The 20452-nt window shown below is 47.1% G+C and overlaps 2 protein-coding genes and 1 long non-coding RNA gene across 42 annotated transcripts in view; 2 read left to right on the top strand and 1 right to left on the bottom strand.

Moving 5' to 3' along the window:
• LOC144286748 (uncharacterized) overlaps nt 1-4303 on the bottom strand; it is a 45840-nt gene extending 41537 nt beyond the window's left edge. For 2 of the 40 annotated variants that reach the window (XR_013354695.1, XR_013354700.1), the window contains exons 1-2: nt 3778-3792; nt 3385-3428 (exon numbers count right to left, since the gene is read on the bottom strand). The gene's annotated coding sequence lies outside the window, so the exon portion shown is untranslated. Of the gene's footprint in view, nt 1-774; nt 949-2703 lie in introns of all 40 variants that reach the window. The other 38 variants (XM_077853627.1, XM_077853628.1, XM_077853624.1 and 35 more) reach the window with 38 other exon arrangements.
• Nucleotides 2360-10145, top strand: LOC144286750 (uncharacterized). Its single transcript, XR_013354702.1, has 3 exons — nt 2360-4012; nt 6709-6851; nt 10023-10145. It is a non-coding gene; the product is annotated as an uncharacterized LOC144286750 (long non-coding RNA).
• Nucleotides 10146-10186: 41 nt separating this feature from the next.
• PLEKHM1 (pleckstrin homology and RUN domain containing M1) overlaps nt 10187-20452 on the top strand; it is a 40896-nt gene continuing 30630 nt past the window's right edge. The window contains 4 exon segments of the mRNA XM_077853605.1: nt 10187-10206; nt 10208-10229; nt 12572-12819; nt 14490-15122. Of these exon segments, the coding sequence (XP_077709731.1) occupies nt 10187-10206; nt 10208-10229; nt 12572-12819; nt 14490-15122 (923 nt within the window).

Raw genomic sequence — 20452 nt, 5'->3', positions numbered from 1 at the left:
AACAGAATCCAGGGGGAACATTAGCTATTCCACTTTTGAGAGAAATGGTTGCATTAGTCCTTGTTTGATGACTTTAGTCAGCTGCCAAGTAAGGATATATCTGGGGTTCAAATAAGAAAGGCTCTCAAAAAATGGAAAAAAAAAAAAAAAAAACTCCCACTCCAGTGTTCAGAAAGCAGTTAAAAACAGATCTGACTGGATTGGGAAGGTGAGAATTAGCCCAAACTATAATAATAATATAGCTAGTCTTTTTTTTTTTTATTTAAGATTTTATTCATCCAGGACTGCCCAGTTGGCTCAGCGATTTAGCGCCGCCTTCAGCCCAGGGCGTGATCCTGGAGTCCCGGGATCGAGTCCCAAATCAGGCTCCCTGCATGGAGACTGCTTCTCCCTCTACCTGTGTCTCTCTGCATCTGTGTGTGTGTGTGTGTGTGTCTCTCATGAACAAACAAAATCATTAAAAAAAATATTTATCCATTTGAGAGAGCAAGTGAGGGCACGAGCGAGGGTGGGGGCACAGGGGAGGGGCAACAGACTCCCCACTCAGTAGGGAGCCTGTTGTGGGCTGGACCCCAGAACCCTGGGATCATGACATGAGCCCAAGGCAGAGGCTTAACCAATTGAGCCACCCAGGTGCCCTATAGCTAGTCATCTTCAAGTGCTTCCAGCAGGCCAGAAACTCTCCTAAGGATATTATCTTAATCCTCAGGTCAACTGATATTTTCCCCAATTTACAGATGAGGAACTGAGGCTCAGATAGTTTTGGGAACTTACCTGAAGTCACACCCTCTGGCCCCTCTGCCTGAGGCTAGGAGGCCATAGTGTGTTGTGCCTTTACTTCTGTTTTCTAATTGCCAATCTTCAGTGCTATATCTCAAGGGGCCTGTGAAAACCATAGCTTCACATTGCTTGGTTGTCCTGAACGCCCACACTAGTGTAGGGAAGGTCCTGTAAACAGTATGGGGTAGAGCTGGTGTTCAAACCTAAGCATTACCGCCTACCAAGCCCACTTGCTCTGCCACTGAACTATGCTAACTCTCTAATTAGAATTAGAGTTGGGTGAGAGTCCTCCCTCTACCATTTATTTATTAGTTCTGAGGCCCTGGGACCCCAAGTTACTTAGCCTCTCTCTGAAGCCTGTTTTCTTATCTGTGCTATTGAAGATAACAATGGCAACCTACCTTCCCAGTGGTTGACAAGGACCAATCACAATTCCTATCTAGCAAACAATAGAAGCTTCTCTTTTGCCCAAATGTTAATAATCCCTTACCCCTCAGCTCCTAAAATAAGACAAAGGTTCTTATATTTTCTTATGCTTTGGATCCGCTGGTGCTGAGGGCAGAGGACAGCAGAGGTGGTTAGGCCTAAATTCTTGGACCCCATCCCAGAGTGACTCTCCAGGGAAGGGATGGGGTTCAGGAATCTACACCTTGGACCTGTCTGCAGGGAATTCAGATACCTGCAGTTCTCCTACCTGGCTTTTTAAATAAGTCTGTGGAGTTCTTGAAATCTAAGCTGACAGACCAGTGGCCTGTGAGCTGAGTTTGCTAGTGTTTGAGCCCTTCCTGCACAGGCCTCCAGCTGTGTCTGCATCCTTCCTTTCCCCCCTCATCCAATCTGTCTTTATCTCCCCTCCCATCCTAGCCCCATCCCCTTACTCTGTTCTTAAGTCCAACTTCCTCTCCACTCTTGGGGACCTCCCCTGAGCTCAGCCTGCACTCCTACCCACCAGCCACTTCTCTGCCAGTCTCTTCACCTGCAATGCCCCTTCCTCTATCCACCTGCAAGACTCAGATAAAAGCTGCCTCTTCCAGGATAACCTTCAAGCTCTCTTCTCTTTGCATGTGACTTTATTACTGTTCAAATGATAGAGCAGTGTGAATTTTTTTTTCTGGCTGGAAACTACCTCGTGGACTCATGGCCCATGAATGGTAAAAATGTGCAACAGAGCAAGATGAAGAGAGGAAGACAAGCAGCGGGGCTGAGAGGCCGGAGAAGTAAGAGAAGACCAAGAGACAAGGGCTGGGCTCCTGAAAAACCAGACAAAAGATTACTATGTGGGGTTCCCACAGCTTTTGCAGACAGTGGCTGTGCAAAAATTCATTGGAAGAACTGAGGAATAGTGCTCACTTCGGCAGCACACATACTAAAACTGGAAGAACTGAGGAATATTGCTTGCTTGCTCCATTTGGGGGAGGGCATGCTTGAGTCAAGACACTGATGGTATTGAATGTGCTAATTATTACCAGAAACACTATCCTTTTGCCTAGGAAATGGGATTTCCCTAGTAAATCCCTTACTTTCCATCTTGTTCAACACCCAGAAAATACTTTGCCTCTATCTCTTTATTTCTAACTTCCTCCTCAACTATTTTTTTAAATATTTTATTTATTTATTCATGAGAGACACGGGCAGAGGGAGAAACAAGCTCCATGCAGGGAGCCTGATGGGGACTCATTCACGGGTCTCCAGGATCTGGCCCTGGGCTGAAGGTGGCGCTAAACCGCTGAGCCAACCGGGCTACCCACACGTCAACTATTTTTTTATTTTATTTTATTTTTTTTAAATTTTTTTATTGGAGTTCAATTTGCCAACATACAGAATAACACCCAGTGCTCCTCCCATCAAGTGCCCCCCTCAGTGCCCGTCACCCAGTCACCCCCACCCCCCGCCCACCTCCCTTTCCTTCTCTGATTGACTTACTTCACTCAGCATAATACCCTCCAGTTCCATCCACGTCGAAGCAAATGGTGGGTATTTGTCGTTTCTAATGGCTGAGGAATATTCCGTTGTATACATGAACCACCTCTTCTTTCCATTCATCTTCCGATGGACACCGAGGCTCCCCGTCCTCAACTATTACCCATACTGAATGCACTCAGCCTCATCTAGTCTGAAACCGAGAAGTGGTTCTCACTCCCGGAGAGATTATTACCAGAGAAGCAGCCCCCACACACTCAGGTGCCACATCTCCACCAGCCATTTTTTTTTATAAACGGCAACGGGCACTGAACCCGAACCTTCCCAGAAACGGTCACAGAACCCCTGGCCCAGGTCAGTGGAGCTTGCTTCCAAGAGCTGCCCTGTTCCCAGGCCAGCCCTATAAATACTCCCAAAGTCCCCCTGGACATGCAGTTAGTAGTACCTCTGCCTCTGGGCACTGTCCCCACACTCAGGCCCTACGCTCCCCGCTGGACCAAAGCCTGCAGGTGAGAAGTGACCAAAGCAGACATCCCCCCTCTCACACACTTTGGACCTTTTGTTCTGAGTCCACCTGCAAAAGAAATGTCAACTCTACCGAGGAAAGCAGACACACAAGTACCTGGCTAGATGAGAAGAACCAGATCCTCCAGGTTTGTGCCTCAGGGGCTGATGGGCAGGTACCTGAGAAAGTCCCGAGGAGGAGGGAGCGGTGAGCTGAAGACGCCCTGTTGGTACAAGATAGGGTCAAAACACGTATACTTTTTTCCCTCAGAGCCCCCGGGCTGCAAGCACCACCAGCGCCCATGCCCTCAGGGAGGCAAAAATAGCGTAGACGTCACTGGTCTGATTTTACCAGTGGGAACCTACCCCTCAGGAGGCCAACGTTACACGCATGGCGCTGCGGCCAGGCGAGATCACGGACCCAGAAGCCGGGATCTAGTCTGACGCAGACACTGCTAGAGGCGGGCCTTGGGCCAAGCTCCTCTTAGGTCGGTGACCTCGCTTAGTGGCCTCACCTCTGCAGGCGGATCTCCCTCTCCCCTTAGTGGAGTCCAAGCCTCCCAGACCGCTCACCCGCTGGCCGTTGGGGAACTCGGCTTCGGGAACGTTGGCCCCGCCCCGCGGCTCCTCCCGCCCCGCCATTGGCTCCGCGGGCCGGGGGCGGGGCCGAGCGCCCAACCGCCGGGTTGGCGTCAGGCGCCTCGAGCGCAGTTTCCGGGCGTCGGTGGCGGAGAGGCCGGAGCGTCGGGTCGGAGGCTGAGAGGCTGCAGCGGCCAGGAGCGACCCCGCCCCCTCCCCGCTCGCTCTGGTGAGTCCGGGGTCAGGGGGAGGAGGGGGGAGGGGGGCGGGGTCGAGATGCGAACGGGCGGCGGGCGCGTTCCGTGGTCCCGACCCCTGGTCGCCTTTGCGCTGTCCTGCTTCAGAACCCTTTGCCTTCCCCGTTGTAAGCCCGCGCCCTACCCCCTCGGAGCCGAGCCTTCAGCCCGCACAGCCCCTGCTGACCGCCCCCTCCATCTTCTCCCGACGGGGACCCGAGCCCAGCACGTACCCCCACCCCCTCGCCCCTGGCGTCGCGTAAATGCAGCCACACTCTTGACCCCCTGGGAGTCCAGTTCCAACCCCGAGCGCAGACACATCCCTCCTCCGCCCTCTGAGGCATCACATCCTCACCCTGCTCAACCCCTGTGGCAATCCCGGTGCTCCACGCCAACCTCCCCTGAGCCCCACCGCTATGGCTTTCCCCTTTTCTGACCCAGCTTTCTTATCCCAGTCCCGGAAGGTCTGCTCAGCCCTAACACCCACCTCCACCCACCCTTATTCAATGCCTGCCATCCAAGCGGATGCCCTGTTGAGCTCACCCCCTTCTTGATAGCTCTGATCTCTGCCCTATCCCAAGTCTTCGATGCATCTTCTTGTCCACACCGACTCAAGCCCTCACTTCCCAGCCCACCACATGCTTTCTTTCCACCTGCAGCCATCCTGAGAACACTTCATCTTTGCTAAACTGCCCCCGACTCTTGCCGCCCCAGTTCCTACCACCCCAACCCAATCTTCTTAAAATGAGGCCTCCATGCCCCCATCTCTTCCTCTCAGCTCTGTGCCCATTCTTCCCTTAATGCGGTCCCCATCTGATCTGAAAACTTAGTGCAGTCTCTTGCCAGCTCCACCTGCTGCCCCCCAACAGCCAATCCAGGTGCTTTTTCAGAGCCGGGTAGTTACTGAGTAGCTCCATTGCTACAGGGCCTCAGATGGTAAGTAAGTGTGGAGGAGTAGAGATCTATGTCCCGTGGTTCAAGAGGTTTTCCTGAATGTCTGCTCTCCTGCACCTGTCCTCAAGGATTGTGTTTCTAGCATTCATATTATGTTACTTGTGTTGGCTGCTGCAATGGTACCTTATCATCCAAATACCTGGAAGGTGAGGGATGGCTACTCATTCAGCCTGGGACACTGGAAGCTTATCACTTCCTTTTGGACTGTAATCTGTAGAAACCCAGGGGGTTGCACTATGTGGGGTTGGCTGTGGTCACAGACCCATGCCCATGAAGGTTTTCCTGGCATTTAGAGACGACCCTCACCGGGGCTCCTCCCAGCCAGAGCTGATTGCAAGTTAGTCCCAGTACTGAACACAGGGAACACAGTACTAGACGTGATGTTACATGTTGTGAAGAGTGTAGGTGAGTGGATCCTGGGGAAGCTGATGGCTAGGTGGGTTTGGAGGCTTTTGAGTTGCTTCCTCTTTTTGTAGGTGCTGGATCGTTAAGTTTTGACCATTTTGATTGCCCTTGAACTGAGAGAGCCAAGTTCCCCCAGAGTAGCTAGACATTCTTGAGGCACCCAGGCCCATTTGTTAACATTTATAATTTCCTGGGCTTTTTGGATTCACATCCCCTCTAAGTTCTGGTGACCAGGCCCCAAGAGATTGGCTGTTTGACAGTAATTGTAAAGGGCCCCAAAGAGGACCCATTGTCTTTGCTTGCCATTTATAGTCTCACTTCTTTGAAAATTGAATGCCTGTCTACCTTCGGTATCCCTTCGTGGAGGCGTGATATATCTGAAAGGGTCTTCAGCCAGTTGGCAGGTTGGTGTAATGGCAGGGGTTCCACAGTGACCCTACCATTGAAAAGTTGTATACCTCCACTTCTTAGTGTCTGAAATGGAGATACCCTGCCCTGAGCCTTTTTATTTTATTCATCTGTTCATTCATCAAGTATATTTTGAGCACCACTGTGTGCCATGCACTCTTCTAGGCACTAGAAATGCAATGCTGAATGAGTCAGGCAAAGTTTCTGCTTTCATTCATTCAGAGTTTAGTCCTTACTAGAATCCTAAGGGATGTGGAACAAGAATATGGGGGAGATGTGGGGAACCTGGGTGGCTCAGTCAGTTGAGTGTTTGACTCTTGGTTTTGGCTCAGATCTTGATATCATGGGTCATGAGATTGAGCTCTGCATTGGGCTCTATGCTGGCCATGGACCCTGCTTAAGATTCTCTCTCTGCCTCTCCCTCTGCCTCTCCTCCCGTTCATGTGAGTGTGCTCGCTCTTGCTCTCTCTCAAATAAAGAGATATTGAAGAAGAAGGAGAAGGAGAAGAAGAATATGGGAGATGTCGGTGTTGTTGAATAGGAGGAGGGAAGGAGGAAAGAAAGATACCCAGTGTTCATAGACTTCACATTTCTGGCCTCACCCACTAGCCTTTAGACTGGGAATCATGAGCTACAAGTTTCTTGCCCTCCAGCTGATATTCAGTTGCCTCAAAGGCCTAGTTGCCTTTGGCCCCATACACACACACACCCATCCCACCCCTCACAGGACTCCTGTCCAGAACCCCAGCTCTCTTCAGGTAGAAGGAGGTACTGTTTACTCACTCAGCACTCACACGTCTAAGGATCAGCTGCCTTTCTGAATCAGATGATAACTTTGTCATTCATTTCCAACTGAAAACCCTGACTCATCACCTGGTAAAGCAGCTGGAGGGCTTAAACACCAGCCTGTTGTTCTGCACAGCCAGGTGCAGGATCAGATTCAGGCCTTAGAGACGAGGCTGTCACGGATGGCGGGGAAGTCTCCGAGAAGAGGAGGTTGCTGTTTACTGATGAATGGAGTGTTTCAAAAGCGGTGAAGCCAGGTCATCCCTTTCTTCTTTTAAAGTAAGTCTCATCTGAGCCCTTCTCCTCTTTTCATTCTTCCTTAGTCTCTGGAGGAAGTGAAATTGGATGTTTATATAAGTTATGTAACAAAATCATGCAGAATACTTCCTTCCTAACTTCATGTTGGAACATTTAAGAAAGGACAGCTCTTAAACCTAGCCACCACGGAAAGGACCTGTGCTCCAGGGGGACTTTGGGAGTGTCCACAGGGCTGGCCTGGGAACAGGGCAGTTCTTGGAAGCAAGCTCCACTAATCTAGAAGCAAGTTCCGTGGTCCTTTCTGGGAAAGTTGGGGTCCCAGTGCCAGTTTCCATTTATAAAACCTCCTGTTAGAGATGTGGCACCTGAGTGTGTTGGGACTGCCCCTTTGGTACGCTACAGATCTGATGGGCAAGATTGTTTCTTGTTGGTTTTAGGCTTTCTTTGATAAAATGGAGCTTCTGAGTGCCTCTAAAGGGTCTATGAGTAATAAATTTGCCTGCAACTCTTTGAACCAAGGACCTGAGACAGTTTGATCTGGTAAAAGGCACAGGACCTGGAATGAGGAAATCAGAGAATTCTGTCCCTTACCTGAGGCCTGTTTGTACTGAGCCTCAGTTCTCTCCTCTGTGAAATGTGGGATAATCATCCTCCTCTCACAGGATTGTTTTAAGAATTAAAAAATATCAGAGAATGAGATCCCATGCCACGGCAAATCCGTACTGAGGGGCAGAGGTAGACTTAGGGTGGCACCAGGTATGTTTGAAGCTCTGGTCTCCTGAAGAGACACCCCCTCTTTGGTTTGGTTCTTGGTGTTAGTGAAGATTATTCTGAGGATAGGAAGTGGTGCTAGTCTCATAGGATGGTAGATTGGGGGTCTAGGCCACCCAAGAGCCTGCTGGAATGCTGATCTAGCAGTCAGGAGACCCAAAGCCCAGAGATCTCACGTCATAGATTGTCACGTTCCTGCCTCTGAGCCAGTTTCCTGCCTCCCTGAGGCATTGTGGGACAGGTCTAGGTAGGGTGCTTTGGCTACCTGCAAAGAAAGGTACACCCTTAACTTTTGCCTGACCCCAAAGTCTCAGTCCTATTTTGTGAATTGTCAAGTGGCTGGCCTCCTGGATTTCTCTGTGCTGTTGTCATTTTGTGACTTTTCTGACACTTTGTTTTAGGCTGCAGTTGTCTCCTATCCAGTCCTGCTCTGACCTCTCATCATCAATTGACTCTGTTTGTTTAGCAGACCCTGTCTTGGCCAGAGCATGCACTCACTAATAAGCCTCCATCCCTCCAATGAATACTCTATTATTTTTGGTTAATTAATTAATGAGCCCTTAATGGACCTACTATTCAGTATGTTGAGGTCCAAGTCATAAGGCTGGCTGAGGGAATGGCATCTTTGGAACTTGAGTCTCTGTCTAGAAGGACAGGCCTGAAGGGAGGCCCTAGCCTTCTGAAATTGCTGAAAGGGATTGGATGCCAGGGTCTTGGAGCCCGAGAACCTGATTTGATGCGGGGCTGCACGGGGTAGCATTGAAGGAACCCTGCCTCTAGGATCAGACACAGTTTCAGGAGGGACTCAGACTGCAGCCCATCCTCTTTTCCCATCGCCGTGGTGCCCAGAGCATGGAGCTGGTCTGCAGAGGAGGATAGGACTCCAGGTGAATAGGAGCCAGGAATATGGTGAAGGGAGAGGCAGTCAGACAGGGGATGTGGCTGGGGAGGAGGGTAGGTTGCTGGTGGTCTGTCATGTGCTGGCCAGAGCTAATTCTGTGGGGGCCATCCTTCACACACACCTCCTCCGTCTGTGTGTCCTTCCTTAGGAAGTTTGGCTCTGGGTCCTTGGCCAGCTCCAAAGGCCAGGGCTTGAGTCAGAGCATCTAACATCATTTAGGGCCACTCTGCTGTTCTATCTGCTCCACTGTTCTGTAAATCTTTGCCACCAAACTGACCTTGGTATTCCCTTGCACCCCTTCACCTGGGCCCCCAACTGAAAAGCCCTCCTTCCAGACCCCTCTGCTTCATCCCACCCACCCCTTACCCCGGCTCACACTCATCTCTTCCAGAAGGATTGATGTTGCCCTGGTGGGAGGTGCTGGAACCTGCTACTTATCAGCCCTGGCACCTTGGGAAGTTCCTTGACCTGAGTCTGCTTCTATTTCTTATCTGCTAGATCAAGATAATAAAACAGCTCTCCTAGGGTGATTAGGAGGAATGCAAGAAGCAATATACGTAAAGAGTACAAAATCCATTAACCATGCCTTGGTTTTATTAACTTATTTGGGCCATGAGTTTTTGAGATAGCGATGACTTATCTTTCTGTGCCCCCTCATGCTCAGCTGTGGGGTCATTAGTGATCTATGTAGAAGGGAAGGTGCCTGCCCCATCCTGGTCAATCCAAGTGGCTGGGGAGGAGCCAGGCCAGCCAGCAGCCTCCTCAGGCTCAGGTTAAAGTCTCCCCCACCTCAAAGACCCCCACCCCCACCCCAGGAAGCTGGAGCCCTGAGGAATTTACCCTGAGGGATCTACTTCCAATTATTTGCACCTACTCTTTCAGGCACTGGCATTCTTTTGCCTGCAGGTTGGGATGGCCACGTACACTAGGGTTGTAGATGGCATTTCTCCTTGGTATCCTCAGGCCCTGTGCTAGGCATCTTCCGCATTTATATCTGCATTTGAGAGGTCTGATGTTATCGGTGGCCCAGCATGCCTAGTGCTGGTCACTGGCAAATTGAGAGTCAGACCCATATTTTTCCCTTTAGACATGTCGCTGTGCTGCTCAAGCCTAGACCCTTGTGCCTAAAGGAGAGGCAGATGTGTAGCAAGAGAGCCCCCCTCTCCCCGCCCACCTTCAGAAGCTGTTTCAGTTGTCCCTGTCGCTGTCTGAGCTGGCAGACACTAGACTGGGACAGGAGTCAGAGGGGGCAGTTGCAGGGCCCAGGCCCCGAGTATAAATTGTGAGCCCCTGCTTCCTGGTCCTTGTGGGCTCTCAGCACCTTCTGCTGCAGTATCCCCCTTGCATCCTTAGCTCTGTGTCTGAATCAGCCTTTCATGCCTACCTTTGGTGCAGCCATTTGGTGTGGAGTCCACAGCCCTTTCCGTGATTACTTGGAGTGTACCAAGTCCTCAGATTTGTTTTCCTTCCTCATTTCCTTCCTTCAAATCCACTCTTAGATTTTACTTTTGTATTCAAAGGCCCTTGCACTGCAGTTTGAGGAAGATGGGCTGACCTGCTGCTACCTGCTCCGGGTAGAGGGAAGAATTGGCTCGGGGTGGTGAGCTGGAACTTGCTCATCTGGCCACCATCTGTCTCTGCAGGTATCATGTGATTCTCCGAGGGAGCTGCTGTGTGAGTGGAAATGCTCTCAGTGCTGGAGAATGGACCCCCGGGCTGCCATCCCGGTAGGCAGCAAGGGAGGCTCAACGGTGGGGAAGAATGCCCAGGACAGCCATTTCATTGATTTTTCTCACTTTGAAATGAATGAGTATTGTCCAGAAAGTGAGGCCTTAGGCTGAGAAAGCTATAGCAGGAGCAGGCTCTGAGGATATCCTGCCCTTTCTAGAACATCTTTTTGGTGATAAAATGGGAATTTACAAAAAAAAATGGTGGTGATTCAACATAGGCTACCTAAAGAACCTAAAGAGCAAAGATTTCTCCAAAGCAGAGTTAGGTATGACCCATAAGTACATGAAAAGATGCCTGACATCACTAGACATTAGACAAATGCATTCAAAATCACAAGAGACATCTCCACACTCTCTGGGATGCCTCAAATCAAAATGACATAATAGTAAGTGGTGATGTTGTAGAAAAAATTAGAACCCTGGCACACTGCTGGCAGGAATGTCAAATGGTACAGCCATTATGGGAAGGTTTAGCAGTTGCTCAAAAAGTTAAACCTGGAGTCAACATACAACCCAGCAGTTCCACCCCTAGGTATGTACCCAGGAGAACTGAAAACTTCTGTCCACACAAAAACTTTTGTTTGAATGTTCATAGCAGCATTATAGCCAAAAAGTGGAAACAACCCAAATGTCTATTAATCAATGAATGGGTAAATAAAATGTGGGGTGTCCACACAATGGAATATTATTTGGCAGTAAAGAAGAATGAAGTCCTATTATGTGCCACAGCATAGACAGGCCTTGGAAACATGCCAAGTGAAAGAAGCCAGATCCAGGAGGCTACACCCAGTATGACTTCACTTAGGGAAACTGTCCAGAATTGGTAAATCCACAAAGATAGAAAGTAAATGAGTGGTTGCTTGTGATGGGGGGAGAGAGGTACAGGGAGTGACTGCTGATGGGCACAGTGTTTCTTTCTGAGGCAATGAAAATGTTCTAAAACTAGGTAGTGGCTATAGTTTCACAGTTCTGTGAATATAGCAAAACCATTGAACTGTGTACTCTAAATGAGTGAATTTTATGCTATGTAAATTATGCCTCATTCAAGCTGTTGTAAAAAAAGAACATTGGACTTTTCAGAAAACATGAACTGTTTGGGCTAAAATAAAAACAAAACAGTAAAATATCCATAACTCTATCAGTTAATAATTCCAACCAGTTTTTCTGCATTCCCTTCTAGTCCTTTTCAAAACACTCAGGACATTTTGACATGCTCAGATTATGACTGAACTGCCTTTAAATTTCCAAAGGATTTTATGTATATGTATTTTAAAATTTACTTACTCAACAAATATTCACTGAGTACTTATATATGTGCCAGGAACTGTGCCAAGTGTCGAGAACACAAAGATGATTAAAAGCCAAGTCCTGCCCTCAGGGTAATCCCCTGCAGTGCTGAAGTTCAGGAGGTATTTTTTCCATTTAACAGATGAGGACATTAAGCTCAGCGAGGTTAAGTGAAATGTCTGAGGTGACCCAGCTGGTGACAGACAAAGCTGACACTAACCTGGGCCTATGCCAGGTGTTGGATCTTTCTCAGTGTAGACCATGCTCTTCTTTTCTTTTCTTTTCTTTTCTTTTCTTTTCTTTTCTTTTCTTTTCTTTTCTTTTCTTTCTTTTCTTTTCTTTTCTTTTCTTTCTTTTCTTTTCTTTTTTCTTTTCTTTCTTTCTTTCTTTCTTTCTTTCTTTCTTTCTTTCTTTCTTTCTTTCTTTTCTTGATTTTATTTATTTATTCATGCGAGAGAGAGAGAGAGAGAGAGCGCCAGAGACATAGGCAGAAAGAGAGCAGGCTCCATGCAGGGAGCCCAATGTGGGACTCAATCGCAGGACTCCAGGATCATGCCCTGGGCTGAAGACAGGTGCTCAACCACTGAGCCACCCAGGTGTCGTCCCTATGCTCTTATTTTCATGTTTGAAAACAGCACTTGGTGCCTCTTGATGGAGTCAGTCATAAAAAGCCTCACCACTGCCGTAGGTGGATTGCCTGAGCTCCAATAGCTGTAAAGGTGATGGAACCAGTACTTAAACACAGGATGTATGGCTATCAATTCACTCAAGTTCAGTTCCTTTTTTTGTTGTTGTTTTTGTTTGAAGTTCAGTTTAATAATATAAAATATAAAATATTTTTGCAAAAAAAAAACTATCTCTGGATGATATAAGTATGTGATTTTTCCTTTTTTTCTCCATGCCTTGTCTTTGTTTTCTATAATTAGCCATGCAAGTTTTGCTCCATGTCTATGTACTGCATAGATGCATACACATTTGTGGGTGTGTATTTGGCAATAAGCAGTTACATGGCAGGATCTTCTAAAGCCTGTGTTATGTCTGACACTGATTAGGTCATCAAGAAGAAGCTAGTGGGATCCGTGAAGGCATTGCAGAAGCAGTACGTGTCCTCGGACACAGTGGTCACTAGCGAGGATGGAGATGCCAACACCATGTGCAGTGCCCTGGAGGCCGTATTTATCCACGGCCTGCTCGCCAAGCACATCCGAGCTGAGACTGGAGGGAAAAGGAAGAAAAGCGCCCACCAGAAGCCTCTTCCTCAGCCTGTCTTCTGGCCCCTCCTGAAAGCTGTCACCCACAAGTGAGATCAGCTGGGGACCTGTGGGTGGGGGAGGAACTTCAGAGTGTGGGACTTGGGGCTTCCTTTGTCCAGCTGCATGGGAAAGCAACAGAGACACTCTGTGTTCTAGAACGGAGATGGGCGAGGTAGGGGTTTTGTTAGACTAAGCCTCAGAAGCCCCTTAGCCCTCAGCAACGGCTCGGGGTGCTTCAAGCCCATGGCTGGTCACCTTTAGCAAGAGCCACCTCTATACCACACTGTAGCAAACTTCAGTCGTTGCAACAGAGAATGTGTGGTCCACTAAGCCTAGAACCTTTACCATGTGGCCCTTTTACAAAAGAAGTTTGCTGACCCTGCCTTAGAATGTTTCAACAGCTATATTATACTCAGGACAAGGTATGGCATTTTTTATAAAAAGTGGAATCCAGAGTATCTGAATATTGACCCTAGGACACTTGCCTCTGTGGCCCTGCTGCTAAGTGCCTGGGCTGTGGAGCAAGTAGCTGGTACTGTTCCTCCCCGGGCTACTTAATGCTACCTTCTGCCTGAAGGTGCCTTGTCAGTCTTATCTCTCTTTTCCTGCTGACTGCCACTCCCCACTCTCAGGCTCTTACCCCACTCCTGGGTAACAGTGGCTTCCTAATTGTCCTCTTTATCTCATTCTGTCTTTCCTTAGCTCAGTCAGTGGGGCAGCATTGACTGAGCTTCAGCTAACCCAAGCTCATTCACTGAGCACTGTGGAACCTGGTCTGCACTCTCACGGGCAAGACATGCGCAGGACGCTGAGGGGCGTTTACATCAGACCGAGGATTCAGGAACTCAGTTTGGTACTTGTAGGATCTGATCTGATCCAGAGTGGCACACCACTGTGGTTGAATCACTTTCCTGTACAGAAACTCTCAGGCTCTCAAATGCTAGCCTGGAGTCTGATTGGTTAGGTTGGGGGCCACAGAATCTGTATCCTGACCAAGTTTCCAGGTGATTCTGATGCACAGCCGGGCATGGGGACCACTGCCTCCGCTTTGCCCCACCAGTTGGGTACTCAAGACCCTGTGTTACCTGATTTTGCAACCCAACCACCCTTCCTACCTCCCCATGTTGTAATCGGAGTGCTCGCCGCTCCTGTTACAGAGCTGTCACTCCCCTGCCCTTGGTACCTTTTTCCTGTCAGTCCTTTGGGCCTAGAAGGTTACACTGCCATTTTCACCTCACGAAATCCCCTTGGCCAGCTCAGATCCTACCTTTTCTATGGCCTTTCTCTTACCAAGACCTGGAAATAATTGCTGGCTCCCACCCCAGCCCTCCTGACAACATGGTTCACCTCAGTGTGCCCGTGAGAAGTAGTTACCTGGATTGAGGGCAGGACCATGTCTTTACCCTGTATCTTCACAGCTCCAAAGATCTTGTACTTAAGGGCTCATCAGACATCTGCTGGAAGAGCGCATGACGTCAGGGGCCCCCAGGTAGTTGTAATGAAAATGGCAATTATCCTTCCTGACAGCGACCTCAAAAAGCTGGGGGTTATGGCTTATTATTTCTAAATTCCTTGTAGAGCACTATTATCCAAGATTTTTTTCCAGCCTCTATATATTTACAGTTATTATTATCGGCTCTTGTTATCCAGTGGATAAAACAAGACCTCAGTGATTGGAAATCATTTCTTAAAACAAGTCTGCCCTCCCCATCCCCAGACACATCATCTCAGAATTGGAGCACCTGATCTTCGTGAGCACGGACGTGGGCCGCTGCCGGGCCTGGCTGAGACTGGCCCTCAACGATGGCCTGATGGAGTGCTACCTGAAGCTGCTCCTCCAGGAGCCAGCCCGCCTGTGCGAGTACTATCAACCCACAGCCCTGCTTCGAGATGCCGAGGAGGGGGAGTTCCTCCTCAGCTTCCTGCAGGGACTGACATCCTTATCATTCGAGCTCTCCTACAAGTCTGCCATCTTGAACGAGTGGACGCTTACCCCACTGGCTCTCTCTGGGCTGTGCCCACTCTCTGAGCTTGACCCCCTCACTGCCTCCGGGACAGAACTACAGCGGAAAGAGTCTCTGGATTCAATTTCCCATTCCTCAGGCTCAGAGGACATCGAAGTCCAGCACTCGGGCCATAAGACCCGACGGAATAGGAAGCTCACTGCCTCCTCCCTCAGCCTGGACACAGCCAGTTCGTCCCAGCTGTCTTGCAGCCTAAATTCTGATAGCTGTCTGCTCCAAGAGAATGGCTCCAAGAGCTCAGACCCATACCGTTCCGAGGAGCCCATGTCCTACGACTCAGACCTGGGGACAACAAATGCCGATGATTCAGACCCCTCTCTGCAAGAGTGAGTGTCCCTCCCCACTCCTTCCCCCACTTTCTTCCTTCCTTCCTCCTTCTCTTCCTCTTTCTCTCCCTTCCTCGAGCATGTGATTGTCTGTTACTGAGCACTGACCTCTATAAGGGCATAAAGAGAGACAGAGGACATCGTCTCTCTCCCTCAGGGACCAGAGTCTCTGGGACCTGTAACTGCAGGCCATATAGGGCAGTGGGGAGAATGGATTTAGGTGGGGCTCAGACCTGGATCAGGCTCCATCCAGCGCTGCCCCTGGGTGAACTTGAGCAAGTTACCTCATTTCTCTGAAGCACAGTGACTGAACTAACAGTTCAGAGTTATATATACTATTCCAAAAATGCAATGGAGCATGATGGATAAGGGTACTCCTCTGTGACCTCCCAGAAGGCCTTGGGAGGACACACACCCTGAATGATGAGGAGATAGTAGACAAAAGGAGCCAAGCAGATGTGTGGAGGAAGAGTGTATGGAGCAATGAACTTGACTAGAGGGGGAGCCTGGGCAGAGCCTTCTCTTTAAAAAATTTTTTTTTATTTAAGTATAGTTGATATACAGTGTTGTATTAGTCTCAGGTATACAAAGTGATTCACCATCCCTCTATGTTATGCCATGCTTACCACAAGCAGAGCCTTCTTTATCCAGGCTTTTTAAACAGTAATTTTAAAATAGATAATCTATTTTTATGGTTGGAAAAAGTCTAAAAATGTATACAGTGAAAAGCCTTTCACACCTCTGTCACCATAATTATTAATTCCTTACATTTTCTTCTGATGTTTCTAAATGCATCTAACAAATATGAATATACAGATTTTTTTAATGTTTTTTATTTCTTATCCCTGACCCCTTTCTCCAAAAGCTATCTTAAATACACTGTTTGACACCTTGTTTTGGAAGAGATAATATCAGAGTATTTTTTTTGGAGTGTCATATCAGAGCTTCTTTATTTTTTTTATTGCATATTTTTCTATCACTGGTTAGTTTATCTAACCAGCCCTGTATTTAATGGACATTGGAGTTCACCATTTCTATAAATAGCCTGTTCATGTGATCTTTCTGTTCATGTGATCTTTTGATTCTATGCAAGGATCTCTGTTCAGTAAATTCCCAGAAACAGAATTGCTGAGCCAAAGGATACATTAATCTGTGATTTTCACAGATACTGCCTATTTACTCTCCATTAGGAATGTACCTGTGTTGTCTCAGCTTCGTCAGCAAAAGGTTTTGTCAAATTTTTGGATATTAAAAAAAAATTTTGGATATTTGTTCATCTAATAGGTAGATAATGGTGTATTTTATTGAGTACTTCCTTCAGCCAGACCCATGCTCCCCCACCTGTGTTTCGGACCTTCTTACCTACTCCTGGGTGCCCCCACCCTCCTGCTTCAGGTCTTCATAGGGTTCCCAGCTGGTGTAGAAATAACACCAAATTGGGTGCTGGTATGGACTGGCTTGCAGTGCATCTAATTTCAAACCTTATTCCATCACCTACAAGTTCAATAACAGCTGGAAAACTGCTAACTCTACAAAGTTGTTTCTTCATCTTTAAAATGGAGACTCCCTCATACTGTCTGAGAATCCAGTCAGATGCCTGGGAGTGTGCTGCACACATAACAGTGTCTGGTAGACCCCTGAAGTGGCTTCCGAGCACTGAGCACATGAGATAGAACTTTTGAACATCAAACGGGAGAATTTTTTTATTTTATTTATTTTTAAAATAGTTTATGTATTTATTTATGGGAGACACAGAGAGAGGCAGAGACATAGGGAGAAGCAGGCACCCTGCAGGGAGCCTGATGTGGGACTCAATCTCAAGACCCTGGGATCATGCCCTAAGCTGAAGGCAGACGCTCAACCACTGAGCCACCCAGGCACCCCTAAATGGGAGAATTTAGATAGAACATACTGGAAAGGAGCAATCTCTACCTATCCACTGGGCTGGTGGCATTCATTCACCTGTTGGAGCCCTTCGTTCTCCCTCCCTCCTCCCATAGGCCAGCCATGTGTCTTTGTCATGTGTCTGGCTTTTATCTTTCATGAGTCTTGTGATTGGAAAATTCCAGCTGCAGCTCATTGAATCAGTGACTGTCCACCCTGGGTGGGAAGTGTTGTCCTGGGCGTGATGGGAAAACTCGAGGGAAGAGGGTCAGGATGTACAGACCAGTGCTGGGCAGTGGTGTGAGGAAGCAGCAATCACTGAACACATGCAAATGAACAAATACTCATCCAGCACCATCCCTCTGAGAGCTGGGCTTGAAGTTGGTCTTTGCGTATCCCCAGACACCAGCTCTTCTTAGAGGGTATGTCTTAAGGGTAAAGATTGTCATCAACATTTAAGAGTTCACTTAATTTTATTATATTTGTGACTTAAAATTAGGCATGTATACCATGTGCTTATAACTCTTATAACCTTAAAATCACGACTCTACAAATTAAACATAAAGTATAAAACATGTAACATTCTAAATGAGATGTATTAATTTAATGTTTTCTGGAAATCAAATTGCAGTTTGCTTTGTGAATAGAGGATTGATGCCCTGAATGGCTTCTTTTGTGTTGGTTGGGTCTGAATTACAGCGACCACTGAGTAGCACGACTCCAGTCCAAAGGTTAGGAGTGTGGAGTCAGAGCCACACTACTGGAGTCTTCCATCAACCAGCTCCCTGACTTGAGCAAGGCATTCATTCAACCTTTCTGACCTTGATGTTCTCATTTGCAAAATGGGGATAAGAATGCTAAGAAGAATTAATGAGTTAAGGTATGTCAAGTGCTTAGAGCAGTGTCAGACATAGGATGAGTGCTCCAGTAGGTGGTATCATTGTCATTTTACTACTGGCATCCTGTGACATCAGTTCTCCCACTGTTCATCTCTATATACACAGCTGCAAAACTGTGGGTAGTGGTATTTGTCAAATGTCATTGTTATAAGGCCTGCTCTTGGGGGAAATGATTTTTTGCATATGCAGCCCTCCTCTGTGCTTTTATTAGTGCCCCTGACCACCAGACAGTGCCATGAACTGCAACACGCTAGTCCACATGCTCAGGAAAAGAGCATGGCAGTGGTGCTAGACCACCTCATAAAGGGGGGAGGGGCAGAGGGAGAGAGAGAAGCAGACTGCCCAATGAGCAGGGAGCCTGATGTGGGGCTCAGTCCCCGGATCCTGAGATCATGACCTGACCTAAAGGCAAATGTTTAACCTACTGAGCCTCCCAGGCACTCTCGAATTTTTGAATAGACAGTTTTTGAAAAACACTGCCCTGAGCTAGACAGAACAAAAGTGGAAGGACTGGAGTGGTTTCAGTCCAATGTTGCATTTTCTTCAAAGGTCTTGAAATTTTTCTTTCTTTTGCCTGTTCTTCAAAATTTCATCTCTAAAAAAAACACAAAAAACAAAACAAAAAAGACCCTCATCTCTAGCACTTTTCTCCACTTGATGTATATCTTTCTTATTCGCTTTGGGTCCTGACAACTGGCACTGATTCTGGTGAGGCTCTGTGAACTTGACCTTGACCTTGGTGTTGATTTGTCAGAAGCTCTAAATTATCACACAAGCTTGGCATTTCTTATTCCAACACCCAGTCTACTCTGTCATTAAAATTTGTCTTACAGGGACGCTGGGTGGCTCAGCGGTTGAGCATCTGCCTGTGGCCCAGGGCAGTATCATGATCCTGTGGTCCTGGGATCGAGTCCCACGTCAGACTCCCTGCATGGAGCCTTCTTTTCCCTCTGCCTGTGTCTCTGCCTTTCTCTCTCTGTGTCTCTCACGAATAAATAAATAAAATCTTTAAAATAAAAATACAAATAAAAATAAATAAAATTTGTCTTACAGATTAGGATTCATTGATAAGCATTTTCATAATGCAAGTGAATATTTCCATAATTCTCCTTTCCTTACATTTTAATATTCATGAACATGGAAGCTAAGCAGTTTTACCAGTGATGATAAGAACAGCCACAGAAACAAATTGAGGTTACTGTTTATTGAGTACTTACTTTGTGCTAGACACTCTCCTAAGCATTTTGCCTGTTATCTCACATAGCCTTTACCACAGTCACAAAAGGTGGATGCTGTTAATATGCCTGTTTTATGGGTAAAGGAATAAAGTCCACGAACTAAGGAACCTATGTGGGGCCACAGCAGTGTGCCAGCCAAAGCCAGGATGCTGGGGCTCTGCTTTTAACCAGTTGCCACCCAACCTCTCAGGACTTCATGAGGACCTGGGACCTCACAGGGGACATCTGTCAAAAATCTGCCTCCCTAGTTCATTTCAGAAACTGGCCTCATTCTGTCACAATGGTTTGGACACATGCAATTGGTTAGCAAATGTCCCTTCCTTCGCTGCCTGTGGAAATTACCCCTTTGTGTCCCGTGCCTGTTTGCTGCAAGCTGTGCTCTTGGATTCTCATTGGTCTATTTTTAGAGTGATGCTGAGAGTAAGAACCAGTACCGACCTGTCTTCCCCCATAACTATTCTACCAAAACATTTACACTGTCATCTGATAGGTCACTCACTTGTTTGAGATATGATTCGCATAGCATAAAGTTGCCATTTTAAAGTGTCCAATTCAGTGGTTTAAGTTTCCTCATCCTGTGAGGAACCCCGTACCCATTAGCTGTTGATTTACTTATTCTGCACATTGAATATAAATGGAATCATACAATATGTGGCTTTTTGTGACTGCCTGCCTTCACTTAGTATGTTTTCAGAGTCCATCTGTGTTATAGTCATGATTGAATAGTCTATTGTGTGGATATACCACAGTTTGTTTGTCTGTTCGGCAGTTAGTGGGCATTTATTTTATTCCCACTTTTTGGCTATTATGAATAATATTGCTATGAACATTCATGTACAAGTTTTCTGTGGACATTGTCTTCTCATTCTCAGGGCTATATGCCCATGTGTTGAATTGTTGAGTCATATGGTAACTCTTTGTTTAACTTTTTGAGGAACTACCAAACTTCTTCACAAAAGCTACATCATCTCACATTTCCACCAGCAGTGTGTAAGAGTTTCACTTTCTCTACATCTTTGCCAACACTTAGTATTCTCTTTTTTTTAATCATTGGCATCCAAGTGGCACAAAGTAGTATCTTATTATGGTTTTGATTTTTATTTTACTACTATTTAATGATATTGAGCATCTTTTCATGTACTTACTGTCCATTTGTATACCTTTAGAGAAATGTCTCTGTAAATCCTTTGCCCATTTTTCAATTGGATTATTTGTTCTAGTGCTGTTGAATTATTAAGAGCTCTGTATATTCTGGATATTAGACCTTTATCAGATATATGATAATACTTATATATCAGATATACAATTT

The sequence above is a fragment of the Canis aureus genome, chromosome 16 (genome assembly GCF_053574225.1).
Source record: "Canis aureus isolate CA01 chromosome 16, VMU_Caureus_v.1.0, whole genome shotgun sequence".
NCBI lineage: Eukaryota > Metazoa > Chordata > Mammalia > Carnivora > Canidae > Canis > Canis aureus.
This window is presented reverse-complemented; position numbering and strand designations above follow the sequence as displayed.